The sequence below is a fragment of the Herpailurus yagouaroundi genome, unplaced genomic scaffold, assembly GCF_014898765.1.
Source record: "Herpailurus yagouaroundi ecotype Mexico unplaced genomic scaffold, PumYag 28, whole genome shotgun sequence".
In the NCBI taxonomy this organism is placed as follows: Eukaryota; Metazoa; Chordata; class Mammalia; order Carnivora; family Felidae; genus Herpailurus; species Herpailurus yagouaroundi.
In genome coordinates, this window is record NW_024412376.1 from 115,116,067 (window position 1) to 115,140,572 (window position 24,506).

The 24,506-nt window shown below is 33.1% G+C and overlaps 1 protein-coding gene across 6 annotated transcripts in view; it reads left to right on the forward strand.

The window, feature by feature from the left end:
- The window catches only part of EPHA5 (EPH receptor A5), a 338,890-nt gene that overhangs the window by 157,566 nt on the left and 156,818 nt on the right, over positions 1 to 24,506 (forward strand). For 4 of the 6 annotated variants that reach the window (XM_040482250.1, XM_040482225.1, XM_040482240.1 and 1 more), the window contains exons 4-5: positions 13,202 to 13,357; positions 17,352 to 17,687. The exons of 1 other annotated variant lie outside the window; for it this stretch is intronic. In XM_040482250.1, coding sequence (XP_040338184.1) covers positions 13,202 to 13,357; positions 17,352 to 17,687 — 492 coding nt within the window. The remainder of the gene's footprint in view (positions 1 to 13,201; positions 13,358 to 17,351; positions 17,688 to 24,506) is intronic. One more of the 6 variants, XM_040482260.1, reaches the window with a different exon arrangement.

The window sequence follows — 24,506 nt, forward strand, 5'->3', positions numbered from 1 at the left end:
ATATATTCTGAGCTAAAAATTAGCTCTATCTTCTACTCCAGGTATACTTTCCCACAAATTATCAGGGAAATTTTTTTAAAAAAAACTTGTTTTAAGGCAAGTTATAGTTTTCAAACACTTTTTATAGGTAATCTCTCTATATCTATCTATGCTTCTTAAAGAACTACATCGTTAAAGTTTTACTTAAATTATAATCATTCAGGGCAGTAATTCTGTGACTGTACTGAGAAATACATTTTCCTTTTGTTGTGGTTGTTTGGTTTGTAAAGAGAGAATGTAATCACAAATGCATTTATACTACATATAATTGTTTATTCTTTATTTTAAAATAGTACATATTTAATGTGTACTTTTTCATCTTATCAGAGGAGATATTATTTTGTTACACAGCCAGTATTGTCTTCTGAGTTACTGAACTAAGGTGTAATGACCAATGGTACAAGGAGAAATGTTCATAACAGAAATCACTATTTTTACCTTAGCTGTCAAGGCCAAGACCCTGAGTCAGACATTGCATATACTTTCAAAACATATGTTATGTTGGATGTTTTTATCCCTTCATGGAAGTTTTATTGCATTAACTGGAACATATTCTCTTCATGATTCATAACTGGACTTATTTTATGACCATACAGACATGAGGTAAACAAACTGCCTTTCACTACCTGATTCTAGACATAATGGATACATCAAATCAAATACACAGGCTATAAGCTTTTCTTTCAATTACAGGATAAAGCATCTAGCTTAATATTTAAACAATACATCCCTTCTATCAAAGCAGTAAACATATTATCACAAATAATGGTCAGAAAAGCACATGGATTGAATCATTCAATAATGAAGAAAAACACTAAAGATAAAGATTATTTTATGATATTCATCAATGTTTAATTTTTTAACATATTCAATTTGAAATAACGTGAAAAGGCCTAGATGACATCAGATTTCAGCAATTTGTACAGAAAAATGATCTGTGCCTACAATGAGAGAAAAATGTAAGTGGGGCACTTGGTTACCTTTTAATTTAGAGAAAATATGTCCTTTTATCAATAAACAAATGCTAAACTTTGTGCTGTGTTATAGGTAAGATAGCATTTATCTACAGATTTCCCCTTTTGTATAGTTTTCCATAATATGTTTATTCTCAAAAGCATAGATTTCTGGCTTTTCTCTGAATTTATAGAATAATTATAAACATTAATTTTTCTTGGGAAGATATAAAAGAATTATGCATTTTGGAAATGAATTAACCCACAAAAATGTGTTTAAAATATTTTCAAGGCATGGTGCTAACTTTTAGATACTCTAAAAAGAATTTAGGTATTCTAAAAAGGAACTCTAAAATCAATGTTTCATAATCTAGTCATCTCCTGGATTTTTATTTTCAGTTTTAATCCTTTCACTGATTGAATGCATAATAAAAAATAGTACCAGAAGATTTATCATTTAAAATTCAAAAGTCATTTAATTTGATTAAAATTAATTACTATTTTTCTGATTTTGTAAATTACAAATTCACTGAGATCTGGATTCTTCAAACATATTTGATAGTTTATGCTTCCTAACTCACAAAGAATTTAAATTGTGAAACACTGTTGAAAAGCAAAGTTGTTCATAGGACCAAAATGATACAATAAAACAATTGCATATGGTGTTTGTTGATGTCAAGATTAACTCTTGTTTAGATATATAACTCTTTGTTTGTATCCATGAAAAAGTAAGGATAATGTTTAAAGGTAGAGAAGGTATAATGTTTAGTTCAAAAATATTTTATACTAACTTCTCCTAAATCCTTCAATGTATCCTTTTCAATCTTTATCTAAGTAAAATGTTAATAAAAGGGAAAATATGTAACCAGATATCAATAGTGTTTTGTACACATATACACACGCACTTCCATACATATCCTACACACACTATTATTGAAGTATGCTGATCTGAATTGATTCATATGTATTTGTTTGGGAGAGCAAAACTGTTCAGCACCTTAAGTATCTATGGAAACTACAGAGATATGAAAAATATCCAGTGAAATTAATAATTAAAACTTTAAAATTATCTATCATAGGGGCGCCTGGGTGGCGCAGTCGGTTAAGCGTCCGACTTCAGCCAGGTCACGATCTCGTGGTCCGTGAGTTCGAGCCCCATGTCGGGCTCTGGGCTGATGGCTCAGAGCCTGGAGCCTGTTTCCGGTTCTGTGTCTCCCTCTCTCTCTGCCCCTCGCCCGTTCATGCTCTGTCTCTCTCTGTCCCAAAAATAAATAAACGTTGAAAAAAAAATTAAAAATAAAAAAATAAAAATAAAAAAAAATAAAATTATCTACCATAATGTGTTATTATAGAGAATTTCAATCCATCAGTAACTAAGGGAGAAAATAATCTCTGCTTTGAGAGATACCATGAGTTTTATTATCTCTAATAAATATTCATTCTTATGTAGATAGGTTGTAGAAGTCTTTGAAAAATTGCTGAAATTATGTACCTTTTATTTTAATGGAGATTCAGCTAGATAAATATAAAATGGTAATATGATTTACAACTCTCCACAGCTTAGGGGTCATGTGTCAGTCCATTCCAAACCACAAGGAGCCTCATGGTTTGTTACTATATCTTAAGCATGTCCGTGTTGCCAAGGTGGAGAAACATATTGTCATATCACTGTAGAATGTTCTCTAAGGATACTCTGCAAGTTTCTTGGTATTTAGACTTATGAAACTAAAATTTAACTATTTTATCTTCTGAAACATATCCCTTGTGAATTAATACTTTTAAATGAAATTTATTGTCAAATTGGTTTCCATACAACATTGAACAAAATACAATTGAATCAACCTGCTTTACTTGAGCAAAGGAAACATTCCATCCTAGCTTATAAATTGGTTATATTGATATTTATTTTCTTCAGTATGTTTTAAATTTTGAGTATTTTCTAATTTTGTTAGCTATAAGTTATGAAGTATATAAATGCTAATCTTAGACATAAAGTAGGAACAGATATTGGTATAGAATACATTTTTACTAAATTTAAGGATATTCTGGTCTTTTCTAAACTGTAGAGGAAGTGATAGTTTCTTATCTGAACTATGGGAGGTGGGTCAGTATTACAATTGATCACTGATACTGCATGATACGGTATTTCTATAAAATATAGAATATATTTTGTATAAAAGATGTATAAAAGGTACAGATTTAGAAACATTAAAATGTTAAAGTGATACAATCCTAAAGTTTCTAAAGTTACACATCTGTATTTTATTTTTAATTGGAAGATATTGGATTATATATATGTTTAATATCTTACTGAGGGACCATGAGGTTTTGTCTCTGTACACACACAAACACACATGCCCACACGTGACGCTATTTTTGAAATGTTATTTTGACAATTGTCATTTTTGAGTGTCATTTGAGTTTTTTTAAATGTGTGTATTTATATTAAACAATATTAATCAATGAAAGTCTAAATATGTGCCAGATAAAATATGTGTAAGTAATTGTTACAAATGACTGAGTTATTTAATGGCATGATGGCGATGAATAGGTTTTAATTAGGTACGCATGTCCAGTGTCCAGTACAGTTCATGACACATAAGCATGGCTCATTACATATATTGAATGAATGAAGGGATATGTAGCAATTAATTTCACTCTTCATTTATAATTACCATGTAATTTATTGGATTTTCTGTTAATATTTGGGAGGCCTAAATTATAAACATAAACATAAATGGAGAGAGAGAAAGAGCGAGAGAAAGAGACAATGTATTTATCAATAGTGTTCTTGTTCTGGAAGAAGTCCCCAGAATGGCAGCAGAAAGGGAAGACCCTCCTCTTGTCCCACAAACACAAATAACTATCAAATCACCCTACCCACTCGAAAAATCCTCCAGATCTCAAAAAAAAAAAAAAAAAACAACTCCATAACTAAAGGGAGAGAAGAGGCCATATCCAAGAGGGTAGGAAGTGCAGTGACATAGTTTAGGGAAGAAATAGCTTGCAACTGCTGTGAAGACGAGGGAGCCATGATTGCTGAGAAGATCTAGACAGAGAAGAGTGCACAGGGGAATGCACAAAGAAAATGTTTTCCCCACAGCTTAGAAAACAAGAGGGGCTGGATTTCATGAGTTCTTGCAAACAGTGGGCCTTAAAACCTGGAGTTTTAAAGGTTAGTGGACTTGGCTGAGATAGCACTGGGATGGCACTGCCCTGCTCCTGGAGAGAAGGCAGGCAGACAACCCAGGGGCCCACAGCATGGAAATAGCAATCTGAAAAATGCCTAGGGCACACAGTGGGAAGAAAATTCACTCCTCTCAGAAAGGTCCTTGGGAGGCAGAGTTCACAGAGACACCTCTCCTGGAACAGAGGAGCTGACCAGCACCATTGCCCTCCCCTACCCCTCAGCATAAACACAGAACCAGTGGCACCAGTGGGAGATATAGCACAGTGCTGATGTTGGTTGCTCCACTTTCTTACACCAAGCTCCATTTCCCTGCACTCTGGCCAGACTGCCTTCCTCAGTCACACTTGCCTCAGTCCCAGTGCAGTGTGCTCCTACCCCAGAAGACCAGCACAAACCCCTGTCTACACCACATCTCCCAACCAGAAAGTTCTGCAGGGCCTCAGTTCTGGTAGAGTTGGTGTCAGATTTAATTCCACAATTATAGCAGAGCACATCTAGTTCTCACCACATTCAAGCTAGGGACAAAGCACTGCCCCCACCAGTCAAGGAGCACCCCTGCAGATGCCTGGCCTAAAGGATAGAGCAGCCACCTGGCACTACATGACCTCCTCTGCATAAGGCCATTACTTTCAGGAGCAGGAGACAAAACTGGCTTATCTAATACAGAGAAGAAAGCAGAAACTTAGATAAAATGCCAAGACACAGGAATTCATTCCAAATGAAAGAACAAGATAATACAACAGCCAGAGATCTAAGCAAATCACATATAAGTAACATGCCTGATGGAGAATTTAAGGCCACGATCATAAGGATACTCCCTGGGCTTGAGGAAACAATAGAAGACATCACTGAGACCCTCACCATAGAGATAAAAGAGTTAAAGAAAAGAATTAAATAGAGATGAACAATGTAATAAATGAGATTGGAAAGAGGCTTGATACAATGAACACAAGGCTGGAAGAAGCAGAGGAAGGAATTAGTGACCTAGAAGACAAAATAATGAAAAATTGTGAAGCTGCATAAAAGAGAGAAAGAATTATGTAACACAAGAATTGACTTAGGGAACTCAGTGACTGCACCAAATGTAATTACATTCCTATTATACAGTCCCAGAAGAAGAAGAGGGAGAAAGGGGGCAGAGAATTTATTTCAAGAAATAATAGCAGAAAACTTCCATAATCTGGGATAAGAAACAGACATCCAGATCCAGGAGGCACAAAGAACTTCCATCAAAATCAACAAGAGCAGGCCAATACCAAGGTATACTGTAATTAAATTTGCAAAATATAGTAATAAAGAATAAAATCTTAAAAGCAACAAGACAAAAGAAGTCCTTAACTTACAAGAGAAAATCCATAAGCCTAGCTGGAGATTTCTCAACAGAAATTTGGCAAGCCAGAAGAGAGTGGCATGAAATATTCAAAGTGCTGAATGGGAAAAATCTGTAGCCAAAAATACTCTATCCAGCAAGGCTATCATTCAGAATAGAAGGAGGGATGCAAAGGAGAGACCAAAGTGCCAAGTCAAGAAATGATCAGAGAAAATCTGACTAAACAATGAAAAAAAAAAGTAAAATAATAGTAAGTACGTATCATCAATAATTACTTTGAGCGCAAATGGACTGAACACCAATCAAAAGACATACAATTTCAGAATAGATTAAAAAAGTAAGACTCATCTATATGGTGCCTATAAGAGACTTGTTATAGGCCTAAAGACACCTGCAGATGGAAACTGAGGGTATAGAGAAACATTTATCATACAAATGGATGTCACAAGAATGTCTCAGTAACAATCCTTATATGGGACAAACTAGACGTTTTTGTTCTTATATCGTTTTTATCCTGCTTTGGTATCAGGGTAGTATTGGCCTCATGGAATAATTTTGAATAAGTTCCCTCTATTCCATTATTTGTAAGATTTTGATAAAGATTGTCATTAATTATTATTATTATTTTTAATGTTTGATAGAATCTACCAATGAGACCATGTGGTCTTGGGCTTTTCTGTGCTGGGAGGTTTTTTTGTTTGTTTTTTGTTTTTTTTTTTTATTCCTAATTTAACCTCCATGCTTTTTATTGGTCTAAGAAGATTTCCTATTTCTTGGAATCAAGATTCATGATTCAATCTTGGTAATGTGTATTTTTAGGAATTATCTGGCCTTTTTTCTAAAATGTCTGATTTATTGGTATATAATTACTTATAGTAATCTGCTGTCATACTATGTATTTCTGTGGTTATCTGTTGTATTATTTTCTCTTCTATTTCTCATTTTGGTTGTTGAGTATTCTGCCTTATTTGTTAGTTAATGTAGTTAAAACATTGCAAACTTTGTTTGTTTTTACTTATTTCTTTCAATATTGTTGTTTATTCTGGTTTCTATTTTATTTATTTCTGATTTTTCTTTATTATTTCTTCCCTCTACTAAATTTCAGCTAAGTTTTTTTTTTATTTTTTTAATTCTTTGTGGTATAATGTTAAATTGTTTATTTTAACTTTTCTTTTTTTTTAGTGCAGGCATTTTAGCATGAATTTCATGCTAAGATATACTTTTGCTGCATCTTATAGGTTTGGAAACATTATGTTTCCTGTTTCTTTTGTTTGGAGATATCTTTTGATTTTCCATTTGATTTCTTATTTGGCCCACAGCTTGTGCAGTTGTGTGTTGTTTAATATTTACATATTAAATATTTAATATTTGCATTATATGTATTCCAGCTTTGCTTTATTGTTGATCTTCAGTTTTGTACCATTGAGGTTGGAAAATATACTTGGTATGATTTCAGTCTTCTTAAATTTGTTACATCTGTTTTTCTATGATTTAACCAGGGAATTCCATGTGTACTTGAGGAAAATGTATATTCCACTTTTTTTAGATCTTTTAGAACCATGTATTCTGAAGTATGCATCAAGTAAAAAATATTCTTATTGAAAAAAATAACTTTAATTGAGGGTACTCATTTAAAATAAAGCATATCAAAAAATAAATACAGCATGTCAGAAGGGAGGCGTGGGAGGGAATGAAGTAGGTGAAAGGGGGATTAAAAGTACATTTATCATGGTGAGCACTGACTAATAGTGTATATAATTGTTGAATCACTATCTTGTATGCCTGTAACTACTATAACCCTGTGTAAGGGTTAACTAAGCTGGTATTAAAATAAAAAATAAAAATATACTATTCTTTTCTTCTCTGATATTTTACAATGTTAAAATCAGCTTATTTATTTTAACCATCTAAAGTTGTATTCTAACTAACAAGCTTTGTTAAATTCTTGAGTAGTATCTTTCTCATATTTCTGTGTGCAAGCAGTCAAAAGATGTCAAGTTTTAGAGTTCCTACTTCCAAACCCAAGAGCACACTGTACACACTGTATATTAGCCAATTTCACAATAACTTACATTAAAAAATAGAATTCCTACTTCAAAACCTCTTTTAATGTATCATTGTTTTAACTCATTATCAGTTTTTTTTTTATGCTCAGGATATATTTTAAATATAAAGATAGGGGCGCCTGGGTGGCGCAGTCGGTTGAGCGTCCGACTTCAGCCAGGTCACGATCTCGCGGTCCGTGAGTTCGAGCCCCGCGTCAGGCTCTGGGCTGATGGCTCAGAGCCTGGAGCCTGTTTCCGATTCTGTGTCTCCCTCTCTCTCTGCCCCTCCCCCGTTCATGCTCTGTCTCTCTCTGTCCCAAAAATAAATAAACGTTGAAAAAAAATTAAAAAAAAAATAAATCTATCATCTTAATTTTGGTATAAATATTATCGGATTATTTTTAGTTGTAATCTTATGTTATGCTGATTTTCTTATTAAACGCATCTTTTAAATTTGGGCTGAACTATCTTGTGGGCACTTCATTTAAAAAAATCTGTATAAAAAGTAAATTTGATTTTGTTTATATCCTCCAATAATTCACATATAATAGAACTGTGGTGAAACTCTTGCTCATAGTGATTTTCTGTCATTCTTAATAAAGCATAATTGGATAAATCCAATAACACTTTGAAGATTAATTATATCTTGAACAATATCGACAAAAACAGTCTGCATTTCTATTCCCATTTCTTTATATATATGGATGTATTTTAAAATGATCTGTATATTTTAATTCTAGTGAGGAGAATGATAATATTCAATATTACTAGCCAGTATTTTGTACATTACATTTTTTTGTTGGTGACCATGTTCCTGAATTGTAAGATGAATTCACTTAGGTACCCCAAGGGTGATGAACGTTTAAGGCTAAAGTTTTTTGGAAACATTAAAAATAATTTAATTGACAATAAAAAAGTGTGGGGAAAAATCCTAAATTATCAGTTTAAACATTTTTGACAATTTTGAGAACTTACAAAATTTTTCTCATTAGATTAGGTAACACCATTTTACAACTTTAACAAATGAAATTCATATACTGATGATGTATATTTGTTTAGATTTTTAAAACTATTTTAACAGGAGTAATTAACATCCTAATTTTCTAAGTGATAACTGTGAAAGCTGGAATGTTGGTAGCTTATGTAAAATTTCTAAAGTAGCCAGTGTAGATGTAACTAACACATATTATTATTTACTTGTCAAGAGTTAATATTTAAATAATTTAGCTTCATCAGCTTTTATTAAGTTCTGCTGTGTCATTTTGACCCTGAGAAGGACACAAATATACTATTTATCCATCCAATAAATGTTGCTGAATATGTACTCAATACAATGAATTATGCTACAAATGATGAAAATCAAATGAACTGTTTCTATTCTCCAGAATGTTTATATAGAGTTGGGAGCAGGTGAAAATTCCTACACATAAAACTGACAAAAATTTTGCTATATGCCATAAGATAGATATTAAATAGTTTCTAGATCTAAAAGATGTGTAAAGAAAGATTATATAGCCATGGACATCATCACAAATATGGAAAAGGTAGCACTTAAAAAGAGCCTTGGAACATGGACAGTAAAGGAATTATTAAAAATAGTTTCCTTCCAAAAAAAAAAATTTTCCTTTTCTCCAAAGGATTGCCTAATCAGTTTCATGAAGCATATTCATAAGGATACAGTTTTTGTCTCCTACTCCTCTTTCAACTTAAATAGACTTGCGTAATATTTTCTAAATAATGTTTAGGCAACATACAATTATTATTTGACACAACTTTGCTCCAGAAGCTGCCTTTATGTTTAACTGTTTAAGTAAACGATATCGAGATGGAATTAAAAGAAATTTTAATACTCACCTTAATAATTATTTGTTAAATGTGGCTGTAATTAAAATGCAAAAAAAAAGTCAATTTTGCTTCTTTTGATTATCACTTTTTATTTTTGGCCTCCCCATATATGTTGTGGATTCACGGTACTTTCAAGTACAAATTTTATTTTCTGACCACAATATAAATATCCCTTGCCACAGGGCTTGACAGAAGGAGTGTCCTCAAAAAAAAAAAAAAAAATACCCAGTTTTTTCCAAATGCATTCAGATTAAATCCAAAGTCCTTATCACGGACTACAAACTTTTTCTTACACTTCTTCTTCTTTGGTTAGAATGCTTTTCCTGCAATATTTAGAAGCAGATAGAAGAGTTTCCCAAGTGCAAGAAATTATAAGTAGATTAGTATGGATGGAGACAGTGAGTGTGGGAGAAGACCATATTTGAAGGATTTCTTTTTGTGTGGAAACTTGCAGACTATGCTAGCATTTTGTAATAAAATTAATTGGAATTTCCCAAAAATGACATGATCAAATGCTGTTGAGAAGTATGGCAACAAGATGACTGCAATCTTAACAAAACCAATTTCAGGGGAGTGGACTATGCCAATGTGTGATTTAAAATAGGAACTAGAAGTGCATGTATGGAAAAATAATTTAAGAAATTGTGTTCTGAAGGGTAGCAAAACTGTTTGATAGCTACAGAGAGAACTGAGATCAAGTGAGATTGATAGTTTATTGTTGTTATTTGTTTATTGTGCTTCACTTTGTTTCCATTGAAAAATTCTGGAAAACTGTATTGAGGTCATATGAATGACTAGGTGAGAGATAGAGATTAAGAGAAAGAGAGAGAGAGAGAGAGAGAGAGAGAGAGACAGAAACTGAGTATGTAAAAGGGATAGTAGATAATTTGAAAGATTACTCTCAGAGAATAGAGATGAGGTTCTTAATTCAAATAAAGATACTTTTCATTGGTAGAAGCAAAAACACATTTCAATTTTTCATAAGAAAGAAGGGAGAGAGGGTGGCTACAAGTGCACATAGGTTTGGAGATTTGGTGATAGGAAAATAAGCAAGTTTCTTTAATGACTTCTATTTTCTCGGCACACAGAAAAATGTACCAGCGAGAGATCACAAAGGAATAGAGCTTCTAAGGAATAAGAAGAGAGAGGAGAAGCTACAAAATAATCATGCTGGTGCTGAAAACCAAAGTTAACTAAGGAAATAATACTAAAATTGTCTTGCAGCATTGTAGGTCCCATTTGGATTGGGGGCCATGATTTGAAGGCAATGAATAATTACATATACATGTATTTTTTTCTTGGAAAACATTGAGCTCACAGTTTTCCTCTCTATACCGTTATGTGAATTTCTTTAACCTCAAAATAAATAATACCTTAAGCATAATCATTATCTTCCCCCAAACTCATTTCATACCTGGAGTTCTCTGAGAAAATGGCTCCATCCCTATTCCTGTCTAATCCATTACCCACGCTGATCTGTCAAACATCATTGTGATCTTAGTATTTCCCTGCTTAAAATTTGTGTAATGACCTCAAACAATAAAACATCTAAGGTGTGACCTGGTATCCTTTTCCCTCTCTAACTTTATCTCTGCCATTTTAAGTCTACTATCACCCTGATCTTTTAGTTTTCTCTATCTCCTCGTTTGCTCTCCACCGGTTTTCTTTGCAAGGATTTTGCCCCTCTAATGCACATTAATGCACTCTAATGCCCCCCCCCTTAATGCAAATGCAAATTGGATAATTTTCCTTTTTAATTTTTTGTTTTAATCTCAGCAGAGACTCAGCTTCCTTAAGAAGTCTTTTTGATATTCCAGTCTAAATTAGGTATCAATTTTCACTTCCATGCTCTTTCTTTTTTTCTATCATAATCATATTTATAATTATTCATGTAATACTGTTAAGACTCATAAAGGCAGACACATGTCTATCTTATTTACCTCTGTAACCTAGTACCAAGCAAAATTTCTGTCCTACTCATCTGCTGAAAGGATTTCGTTGAACTGCTGGTGAGAAAGATACACTTACCACCTTAACTTACTTTTACATTTCTTTCTGTTTCCAAAGTGTCTATGGAAGGTTAAATAACAGTGTTGTATATGGTATCAAAATAAGTTTTTAAGTTAACAGGCATTCATTAAAAGAAAATAAATGCCTTTTGTTTCATAAATGATCACTTATTTCCAAATAGGCAGAATTGTGGATTGACACTTCATGTCTTTGAAAATAAATAGTGTTTAAAGTGAGAACGGTTTTACTGTAGAGGATGAAAGAAGAAAAAATGGATAACTTAGCAATGAATGGTATTGGCTGCTACAGCAATCCTATTATAAGAAAAATAATATTTTAAATCTTTTCCTAATCATTTGACTACAAGAATGTCCCTAATACTATCAAAAAGCTCTTCTTATCTTTCAAATACCTTCACATTCTCTCTGAATTTATAAGAGCATTAAGGCTTTGCTATCGCTATAATTAGATCTACTGAAAAAAGTCCCTTCTCATTTTTGTCAATTCCTGATTATTCATGGTGATGGCAAAAAGCCTTAGCATGGATTACTAAAAACCCAAATCATTTATAGCACATGAAAATTAGCCAAAATTCATTATGTCTATCACAATTTTCTGTTGAAATACAAGTTCCCCTTTCAGCTTTAGCAAATTTCCGTTGACGCCTGAATAAATGCTCTTAAGTGTATGTACTGAATTCTGAAAATAGAAAAGATATATACGGTTGATTAGTTTTATGTAATCTAAGCCCTAAAAGGTAATCAAACCATCAGTTTGGTGGTTTTCAATTGGCCCACATATTGAAAGTTGGAATAAAAGTTTGGTTTTATTAGCCATGCAGAAGAAAGAAAGATACCAGAGGTTAGGGAATGAGCAGAAATTAAAAAAAAAAAAAAAGATAAACTCTATTAACACTTATTTGACCAACAGAAATGTTAACACAGATACCCAAAGAACATTTTCTTTATGTGATTTTGAATAGTTCAGTCACAATCTTCATGCTATGTCTTTCATTCATTTATGTGTTACATAACAATTTAGGATCGCCTACTGTGGTCGAACACTGTGATAAGTATTATGAATGTAAAATTGAATAAGACACATTTTCTATCCTTTATAGATCATAATAATTTGTACAGTATAAATATGACTGTATCAGAATAGATGCTTGTTGAATCAAATAGTTCTAAAATGGAGTAAAATGTAAAGTAAATGCCTAACATCGGACTCCTCCTGAAATCAATATAATGTGAATGATACACCAACTCACCCATGCTTTCTCCCAAATATAACAAAATTTATGAAGCTCTTAACATCTACTAATTATTAATTAATTAATCAATTAATTAATTATTTAATTTAATAACAAAATTTCAAGCACCTACTATGCACCTTACTGTTTTATGAGCATCGGGGAAAATTAGCATTTCTTCAACACACTTGTATTAATAACAGAGTTAATGAAAACTATACTCAAAAGACTACTTACGTTTTAAGTACATATAAGTATTTATCTTTCATAATATAATTTCTTATAAGCTCCTGCAGCATAGAAGTCACTGAAAATACACATATTCCAGACATGTTTAATTTAAATACTTAAATATTTGATTATCTGAATGAATAGGCTGGTATTTATGATTCCGAAGCTTGTGAAACATTTTTGAAATTAATGCAAATATTGTGTTATATGTAATCTGTGTATACTAGTCAAAATAATGGCATTATTCACCAAACAAACACTGCATCTGTTCCAAGGAAAAGCTTAGTCTCTTATTTCTTTTGACAGTGTGCAGACCTGGGTTCTTCAAAGCCTCACCTCACAGCCAGACCTGCAGCAAATGTCCACCTCACAGTTTTACCCATGAGGAAGCTTCAACCTCTTGTGTCTGTGAAAAGGATTATTTCAGGAGGGAGTCTGATCCACCCACAATGGCATGCACAAGTAAGGAAACCCACTGATACTTGGTGATCCGAACTTTCACCACTCCGAAGAAAGAGCATGATGGAGCCTGTTGCATTCTATCACCATTTTCCCGAAAACAGGCATAATGTTTAATCTTCCAAAATAGCTATTTTTTTTTTTTTACCAAATTTCGATTTTCTTGAGTAAGCTTTGGAAAGTTTGAGTCTCTTTTATCACTCGCTGTTAGAAGCATTCATTTTCCCTAATTTCAAATTCAACATCTAAGACAGATAAAGTATATTTTATTTTATTTTCTGATTTCTTTTAGTGTTCAGGATGGCTAAACATGACTTTGATGAACCCACTTCGCTATTCACAGTAATTTTTTTTTCATTCTTCTCCCAACCCAGGCTTCTGATCACATAAGCATACAATAAATGGCACTTGTGCCTTTTTTTTTTTTTCTTACCTGCCACACTAAACTACAAGGGCCAGTGAGAAGGTCATCTATAAAAAAAGGTAGGAAACACCACGTGGAGTGGTGAGGGTTGGCAAATAGGATTTAGGAGTCAAATATAAAACCAAATTTTTAGCTAGGACTTTCAAGCAGTTGTCATGTTTCTTATTAGTGAGTGCCCCTAACTCTAATTAATTATAGCACATAATCATATCATCAGAAAAATGAATAGTAAATATTTAATTCCAACATTCGCAGTGGAAGCATCCACATTCTTCAATGTCTTTGGTGTTTTGTTTTTCTAGCGTTCCACAGATTTCTGAGAAAGAAGCACATTTATGTATTTGACAGAAATCCTTTCATAAATTTTCCACATTCAGAGTCTATGGCAAATGAAACAAAAACTCAAAATGAAAGGGAAGAAAGTAAATCCCCTCTCCTCATTACATTCAATATCCATGACCTTGCCTTGTTTTATTATTTTTGATCCCAGGAAGATGTCGTTGATCTCAAAGATGATGATAAAACTTTTTGAAATTTAGTATTTATTCTAGGACGTTCATTCTACTATTAAATATAAATAGGAATACAATTCCTTTAATAAATTGTCACAAACTGAAATTTTATCTGAATTTCAAGGTCTGAATTCCATAGTGTCAGTGAGACATATTTTCATAATTTTTCAAATCATTGATATTAATTAGCTTTGTATTGCTAAAAACAATTCTTTTATCACCAGACTGATAGTTTTACGGGTTAGATGGTTACTAATTATAAACAATTCCTATTCAAATAAGTAAATGACATTATTGTATACACTTTGGGGAGGTTGCATTTGAATAGAGGAGATAAAACTATGAAAGTGATACACTTTGGTTACAGTAGAAATGATTTCAATTATTCAGAGCAAAAGGATGTCCAAGTAGAGGGAAATGTGGATAGACAATAGGTTGGTAAATTAGGAAGAGAAAACCATGTCTTGAATTATCTTTTAAATTTCCTTAGTTTTCTAATAATTATTTTCTTTAAGTGATCCAGCCATGATCTTTCTCTTTCTCAGCACAGAATTGAGTCTCCCTTTCTGTAAGTTTCTTAGGTTTGGGATGAGACTGTGCTCTGGTGGCAGGGACTGCTTCGTCCTCTTAAAGGACTTGAGGCTTCAAATTTTCTGTTTCCAGGTGTGTGAATTTCTAATACTGTGTTTCAAAAGAGCACTAATTTGTACACATTTCTCAAAAGACTGTTGGGACTTGTATAGAAGATCTTGCTAACATATATTCTGTGAGCGCATACGTTCCGTTTTTAGTTGCATTCATAACACCACAAATACTGCAAATGTTTCCCTTGAATGGGTGGCTTGATTGATGTTCACATGTTCACATGAGTATCTTGAATTTTTCTTTCACTTTGGATCTTTCGAATTAAATTTATGGTTCCAATTCCTTCTATCTATCATCTATCTATCTATCTATCTTTCTATCTAAATCTGGAAAATAGAATGTTATAAACTTATAGGAAAAGAAAAACAAAAAAGTTTCTGATGAATCTGCTTAAATCAAGGGTACATAGCCCTGTTTTGGTTCACATATCACATGTATTAGCAGGCTGTGGAATTTCATTACATTATTTTTAGGTGCATGACCATCTGAGCTGCTACTTTCTACCTCTGCTTTAGGGCTTCACTTGATTTTGAGTTTCCCTTTGACATTAAGAGGCAGATGTGTCCCCACAAAATTTTGAGGGGCTGTTACTGGCACAACCAGAAGAAAAAGGAGAGTCAGACTCTGATGTATTTGTACAGATTTAGAGGAAAGGTGTTAAATTTGGTTTCATTTCAGTTGGCAGGGAGGAAAAAAAGTTTGATATCTTTCTGAATGAGACATATTTCAAGTCTGTTTACCTTCACTTCAGAAGTAAACCTGTAACATTTTGACCTCAAACAACATTTTCTCCGTAACTTTCCACTATTAAATCAGTAAAAAATTAAGACTTGTATTTCCATCTTAAGTAATTGTTTCAACTTAAAAGTAACTGTTTTGTGTTGAAATGTGTGAGGTTGTATGTATGGCAAAATTCACAGAGTTCATCCATAAATGTAGTCAAGGTGGGGATTATTTTTCCAAACATGACAACTCTTGGGTTATGGGGTCCTTTAATTTAAAAGACATTTTGTAAATACCAGGTAGCTTTTTTTTAATCACCTTATTTAAATTTAGTCTTCAACAGTCATGGCTTAATGAATGTTAGGTAGAAATTAATAATAATCTCTATGTTTAAAACAACAAATATTAAGATAAATAGGCTATGCCATCCCAAACAGCTTAATTTATGCTTATGAACCATTCAGCTACCACTATAGTCCATTCTGTTCTCTGTTGGGAAATCTTTACTTGTCAAGTCTGAAACAAATAAAAATGTATTTTTACTTTGGGAACATCTGACCATATAACATTAACACCTAACTGAAGTTATAACGCTAAGTATTTGGTGATCAACTGTAAAGTAGACATTATGCAATTCCTTTTTTAAAAGACTTAATTTTTTACAGCAGTTTTAGGTTGACAACAACATTCAGAGAAAGGCAGAGACTTTCCATATACTCCTGGCCCACACACATGCAAAGCCTCCCCCCTAATCAACACCCCCCACCAGCATGGTATACAGTTGTCACAGCTGATATAGAATTGATTTTAGTTCTCTTCAGTAAGCTAATTATTAGTTTCAGAAATAAAGTAACATACAAAAAGATATTGTTATTACTTATATATCCTCATTCTGCTGCTCCTTCAAGATCTGAACACTTTCATTCTTACCCTCATGGTGTTTTTGAGAGTTATTTATAAAATATATTTCTGATTTCCCATTAAGTAAAATTCACAGTTTACGGAGCCACAGTACTACAACAATTATCAAAGTAAGTGAAGTTTTATTACACATTGTAGTGTCCGACTACTTAAATTCTAGATTTTTCTTGACACATGAGAAAGATTTTGAATGCTGTTGGTGATTTATCTGTGGATATGCAATTAATTTTGAGGTAAGCTAAGGCTGTTTTACTTGCTGCAAAATTTGTAGTCAAGAGCCATACTGGCAAATCCTATTTTCACTTGTGCTCATTGCTTAGTAAATCCTTCATGTGTACTTCCTAGGTTACTGGGACAGATCTCAATGAGGAAGTAATCAGTTCAATCCCCAAGGAGAATTTTTCCTTGGATTTACCAAAGGACTTACCACTTTTTGAATGTATAATTTTTTATATAACATTATTTTTGCATACATAGTTTTACTTCATACTACCTTATATTTACAGTAAGCAAAACATCTGTTTTAATGAAATGAGTAGTTATAACAATGCCGAGATAAGTTATTCCTATAGGGTATAAATCCCACTATTGTCCCTACAAAACCTGAACAAGATCTTTCACTTATTACAAATTGATGACTGTTGCATTCTCTCTACTTAAAAGATTGATTGCAAATCTATTTTTTTTTCTTCAGACCAGGGACTTGTGTAGTAAACAATGCTTAATGTTGTCATCTTAAAATATGTTTTTCTCACTTTACTTTGCAAACCAGGACCCCCCTCTGCTCCTCGGAATGCCATCTCAAATGTTAATGAAACTAGTGTCTTTCTGGAATGGATTCCCCCTGCTGACACTGGTGGAAGGAAAGATGTCTCATATTATATTGCATGCAAGAAGTGCAACTCCCATGCAGGTGTGTGTGACGAGTGTGGAGGTCATGTCAGGTACCTCCCCCGGCAAATCGGCCTGAAAAACACCTCTGTCATGATGGTGGATCTGCTCGCTCACACAAACTATACCTTTGAGATTGAGGCAGTGAATGGAGTGTCCGACTTGAGCCCAGGAGCCCGGCAATATGTGTCTGTAAATGTAACCACAAATCAAGCAGGTAAGTGTGATGTCCAACCAAATCATGTACCTTGGGCCGAGCTCTGTCAACTTTCTCCGTAGCTAAGTGAGGGCTAAACTGTGAGATCTATAACAGAACTTCTCATAAACCAGAGGGCCAGGACTTAAAGTAGAATACATCTCAAAATGCTTCATATAAAAATAAAAGCTAGGGCTTTCTTAGCACTCTCATCCATGGACAGGGGGTTAAGAATAAGATAATTTTCCATTGAATTTTTTTTATTACTAAAAAGACATTTCTGGCTCAAATTCATTCGTAGCAAAATTTTATCTCAAATTTCACACATGCAATTATCGTAGCTCAAATCTACATATTTTGTTGTTTTGTTTACTTCATGTTTTTTGTTTATTTTATTAATTTAACAGATAATCAATCGGGTTCTGTTTGCTTGTTTGTTTGGCACCACAGCTGAATTTTCTTTGCATATTGAAATAGGCTTTTCTTGTCATTTCTATTATTGTAATAATAAAAACGTACAAAATGAATTTTTCTTCGCTAAATCTACTTATCAAAATTAGAATAACTGTGAACTATACATGAAAACACATTTATGTTCCATATAAAGCTCTTGAAATTCCTCGAGAGTAATTATTAGATGGTAGAGAATTCAGGTCTGCTTGTGCTAAAATTCCCCCATAGTTTCCACTCAGATATTCCATTTTAAGTAAATCAATATAGAGGGCGTCTTTCCTGGTAAAATAAAAACCAAAGATAAACTATGATTAAATTAAAATTCAACCTGTTTTGTAAGAAGAATTATTCAAAGCCTATGGATAATTTATGACTTGTTTTTGTCAACAATGGGGTATCTGGGTGGGATGAGGCATTAAATGTCACTTCCCTCTATTCCTTGGCCACAGCTCTCAGTCCATGGGCATAAAATCGCCATCTCGTTAGCACACCAGGTGGACTTTCATCAGTGAAGACATCGTTGCTAGCAGTACTCACAATGAAATAGGATATGTTTGACTGAATCGTTTTGGACTTAGTTCATATAAACATGAGTGTAAGTTTGTAGGTTGTAGAATGACTTGGTTGACTGGAGAATGCTGTTGGTAATCACATCTTGGCCAAAATAATTTGAATTGTTGAATGTGTCAGGTAAATCAAGCCATTACTTAAGATGAAAAGGTGCATGCAGTCGAGTTCATAGTTGTTTCTGACTGATCAAATCAAGGGAAGTGTTCAAGAGCAGCCTGGCTAACATGAAAGTAATTGAGTAATTTATTACGAATCATTCTAAATAGTCTAGATATTCTTGTCCATGTTGCATAGATGTCCACAGCATTTTTTTTTTATTCTTAGAGAAAACATTGCACACATAAATACCACTTCCTTAAATGAGTCATTTATATTTTTCTCCATTTACTCCCTAACCTTAGGTGGAACTAACAAAAGTGTTAAAGAACTGGATAGAAATAGTGAAAATTAAGTTTTCTTTCACAATAGAGTCAGCTGCTGGCAATACTGGTATATGTCGATATTCCATCACAGTATCTAGATGGCACAAGTGTTCAGTAAATGCAAACTGTCTTCCCACATCAGAAGAACACTGACTTTACAGCATGTGATTTCAGGTTTCTCATGTAACATCTTTCAACTTTACATGGTTCTGTGTATGAATCTTCCATTAACATATTGAAAACATGTTTGAATATGTATTCAATGACTGAATACAATCACTGAGAGTTATGTTCCTCAGGGAGAATAATTTCTAGTTTGCATAACCTCAACTTACTTGAAAGATATTTCTCTGCTGAACTATATATAGGAAATGACTGTATATATTTAAGATAACGTACTAATAAATATTTGCTCCAGTTGTCTTTGACTTGGTAGTCTGTTCAGACTGTAAAGTGTGGTTTTGATGTATAAATACCTTAAATACCATGAAAGAATAATTTTCACCCAACTGTTCAAGGCACTGCTATCATGTAAAACAAACATTTGTATTCAGAACAAATGTTTTGTTGACTCTTGGTTGCTGATTTTTTCTGAGTTCTCAGGATACACATACTGCCAAAGGCTTGCAAATCTATCCAAAAAAAAAAAAAAATCAAAACAAGAAGACATTTTTCTCAGTATCTGACATTTTAGGTGAACCAAAGTCTCAATTTTCACCAAAATTGTAAACTTCAAATACCTCCTAAGAAGTCTTATATTGACTAATTATTGCTGCATATTTATCAATTACCAGCATAATAGAAAGTGGGCTGTAGTAGTTTTTAATATTTTTAAGCATTAAATTAAAGAAAATTATTTGTGCCATATGTGTTTTTTATATAAAATTTCTTTCAGCGAATTTTAACTTTATTTTAATCTTTTAAGGATTTTTTTGAGAAATGCATTTCTTAATTTGTTTCAGATTTGTAATTTGTTTTGGCATTTGCTGATTGATTTATTTTTTGTGACATGACCACAATATGTTGTTGACTACAATAAAAAGCCATCCTTAAAATAGGTTAATAAATGTTTTATTCATTGTCTTGCTGTGGACTATAGCCCAGGAGACCGTATTTCAAATTGGTCTTAAGAATTGCTCCAAAGCATGTTAGTTTACAGAGAATTCTATGCAAAAAGGGAATGGGTATTTATCCTTGCAAGCAGTTCTCCATCATATAGTTGCGTGTCACTAGGTATAATTGGTCTGGTTGTAAAAATTAAGGTTTACTGAGTTCCACATAGACATGTGAAAGACCCTTACATCATCTTAATACATTATGTTTGTTTCTTATCAGATTATTCAAAAACATTGCCTGCATGCCTCCACTTAACTTATTTTCTGGTTTGTCTTGTTTTTGGTTTCTCCTCGAGGTCACTTGAGATGGTCACAGAAGGCTGGCATCAGTCATCTACTACAGTTTTAGTGCATAGTATGAATTGTCTAGATTCAAAATTATATTTATAAAGTACAAGAAGAAAAATAGCAATTTTTTTTGTAAGATGAGAACCTTGCATTAAACTAGGAACTGAAATTGATTAGGTAACCCTAGCTAACTAGGCAACCCTAGTTTTATACAGTATTTAAAACATTTTCCCAGTCATTATATTATTATGAAGTCTAGTATCTTACTCTTGCGATAAGTTGTCTAAATTCAAATAGTACTTTTTACATGCAATTTACTAGTAAGGTCAAAATATAAAGTTTGGGACACCTGGCTGGCTCAGTCAATGGTCAGTTGATCTCTGGGTCATGACTTTGAGCCCCATGTTGGGTGTAGAGATTACTTAAAGAATAAAGTAAAACAAAAACAAAATACAAAGTTTTAACAAAAGCTGAATACTAGAATTAGTTGGACTTTATGTTCCTTATAAAATGAAGCAAATAGTACTGAGGTTGATAGGAAAGCGTTGTAAAATTGTGATGATTTTCATGGCCAAGAAAAATAAACACATCTGAAAGTGAAAGAATAAGAAAAAAAAAGTAATTTACATGTGGTAAAGGAATGCTATCTGTGGAGAAGGAGGAAATGATAGGAAAATTCATTGGGAATATGTTAATTATATAAGGATCTCTTAACAAATAGGTTGCAAAGTGGATAAAATGATGAATATGCAAACCATGAATTATTTAAAATTCTTAAACTTAGAAAAGGGATAATATTGACTGAGTTTCTCAATCTTCTAGTTACATGGATAGATGATTGAATGTATAGATATATGGATAGAGAGTGAGTGATACATCAATACATAGTGTGAAAATTAAAATTCCATTGAAAGCAAATATTTTTAAGTTTCATTATCTGCTCACAAAATCGTGTGCATTATCATAGTCTTCTATAAACATATTTTTAATGTTTTTATTTTAAAATAATTTTGCACTAGGCACACTGTAGCAAACGCTAAAATTTATATATGTATTTATATGTGTATATGAAATATGTATATACTTAAATATATACAAATGTATATTTTATCCCAAGAAAGAATAAGCTCATTCTAACAAAAAAAAAAAAAAAAAGACAAGCAAATCACTAATATTTGAGTATGCAAAGGGATAGAATTTTAATTCTGCGGTAAAATAGACCAAACTTTAATTGTTTTGAATTAATCTTAGGCTTCTAAATTCTGTCCTCAGAGTGCTTAGTTGACATGATATGATTTGTAAAATGCAGCAAACATTTTGGAGGAGATGGCCCAACCTGTCCAGACTATCAGAAATATCACTAAGAAAGATGTCCCTATATTTTGATGGTTTTTATTTCTTGGTTCTTGTAAAAGTATATGGGGTACACGATAATCCCATTTAATCAAGTACTTTCAGTTTGATGCCTTTCATGCAGTTGACCAGCATGATGTAACATAGGATGTTGAGATGATCAGGTTTTCCTGAAGACCAAATTATTCTGTAGACCATGAAATTTAAGAGGATGCTGAAACAAGACGGTGAAAGTAAATTGTTGCTCTTGCCAAGGTAGCAAAAAAATGTTTTCTGGTGGTTTCTGTTTATTGAGATGTTAAAGAAAAAACCCATTGTCACTTGTTAGACCATTGCTAAACAAAGATGAAGGTATTTGTTGATTTTTTTTTTTGCCAGTGGAGACATCATATTGGCTGTATTTGTAATCACCACCTGATTAAATATGTTGTTTGCCAAGATTGTTGGTCTTCTACTCAGACCAAACAAGTCATTTAAAGTTCATGACTCTCATTCTTTATTCTTCCATATTTTTTTATGGTGGCACTGATTTCTACAGAGATACAATAAAGATTTGTGCTTACTCTTTTGGTAGGATGGAGATACTTTAGTTTGGCCATTACTATAGTTTTACAGCTTTTGTTTCATGAGCCTCAAAGACAAAGAAAGATTTCTTCCATGTGCAAGGTAAATTTTCCAATATACACCAGTGAACTGGTGAAAGGGTCAAAGGATAGGATGGAGAAGGCATCACTATGCCAATTGTAATATGGGCTCAGGGCTGAATCTTATTTAATCACATTACCTCCATAACATCCACTCAGATCAGTGTTTCTGAATACATAGGGATTACTGCTAGCTCAGGCACAGTATTCAATAACTGGTAAAAGGTTTGGTCATTTACCCCTCCCCCTCTTTATTTATTTAGAAATGGTCAGAAATACTTTTCAGAAAAGCTGAAAGGCAGATGGACAATATTAACATATGTTGCTATTGCACAATCCTTCGTGAAGGGCAATCACGAATTATTTCACTGCAGCTTCAACTTCTGTGTTCTCAAGTATAGAGAATAGAAATGATGGAGGTTTTGTTTATACATGTGGCACTGCGAATTTATTTCTTATCATTATGATAAGGAAAATGTCTTCTGGGCCCTTCCTAAAGTTGTAATTAGTGGGCAGTTTCATAAGCCTTGAAAAATAAATCCACTTTAACACTTCTATTTCGGCAGGTCATTTAATACCTTCTTCTACATTAAACCAAGGAATTCCAAGTTTTTGAACATTATTTAACATTAGCCACCTTTCAATCCAGATTTTGGTCAACAAATTGAAGAAACATTTAGCACTCGTGCCGGTGACCTGGAGAAGCACATTGAATCCAGAATCGTTAATCATGCATTTATACTAGCTGGAATTAGATTGCTTCTAGCCCCTATGCATCTGAGAAACTCATAAAATCCATTTTTACACATATTTTCTAAGCTTGGGCAAACTTAAGTTATAGAATCTTGTGAGTTTCATATCCAAGAAGCTTCTTGCCTCCATATGACTAGATAACTGGCTTTCAAATTTATGTCAGTATCCTTAGTTCAGAGGGAGTAATAGGTTTGGTCAGGAAGAGAATTGCTTCCATCTATCAATTAACAATCTTAGATAAGGTGTGGGCTTGGTAATGAAGACATGAAGGAACCACTTCCTCAGCCACATGTGGAACAGCTGAATCAGGTAGAAAGACAGACTCCGTAAGTTTTAGAAGTTGATAGTATTTTGAATCATCTGAATTCTTCCACATATCTGCATTCCAGTGCTCAGGATTTCACTTTTTTTCCACTCAGTGGCCTCATTTCCTCATAAAGTGATGCAGTAAGTTCAATCATTTTTACAATTCAGAAATTCTGTGGAATAAGACTTGGATTTTTATTTGTAGCTCTGTTATCCTTTTCACTGTAAGAGGACTTTTGGCAGCTCAAGACAGCTGGAGCTGAAAATTTAAATTTTAAGTTTATTTTATTTCTTTAAATTCAGTAGTACAGTTGGATACAACCAATTTTTCCCATATTTCTATTTCTCATGCTTTTATAGTACTAAAACAGGTGGTATTTTGTCACCCAAAACATTACCTTCAAGAAGCACTTTATTTGAGGTGACCATGGCTGATGAAATGTATGCCAGGTATTGTTATGTTATCAGTCCTTAATACTAAATAGGCCTTTGCTCCATTGAGATACAGCTAAGTGACATCATAGGTTCTTTATTCCCATTCCCTTTAAGACTGTTACCCAAAACATTTCTCTTTTGGGAATAATTTTTGTTTATAATGTCCATTTTCTTATGAACAAAGTCTACTTTTGGCTGGTTTAAACAGAAGAGGTCTTTAATACAGGATATTAAGCGTCTCATACAATCATAGAGAAGAAGAGATTCAAAGATTAGAGGCTATGTTTCCAGAATAAATGCTCAATACTCTACCGCCATGTTGACCTGATGAAGGGAAACATTGCGACTGCAGTGGTCAAGCAGACCACTTGACTTGACTTTTTTGTGGTGGGGGACTTGACTTTATTGTCATTACTGTTGCCCCTAGTAGCATTGATATTTTAGTCTCAAACTTGTACTGAAAAGACTTCAGTATTGTTACCAGAAAATATTCATATTTTG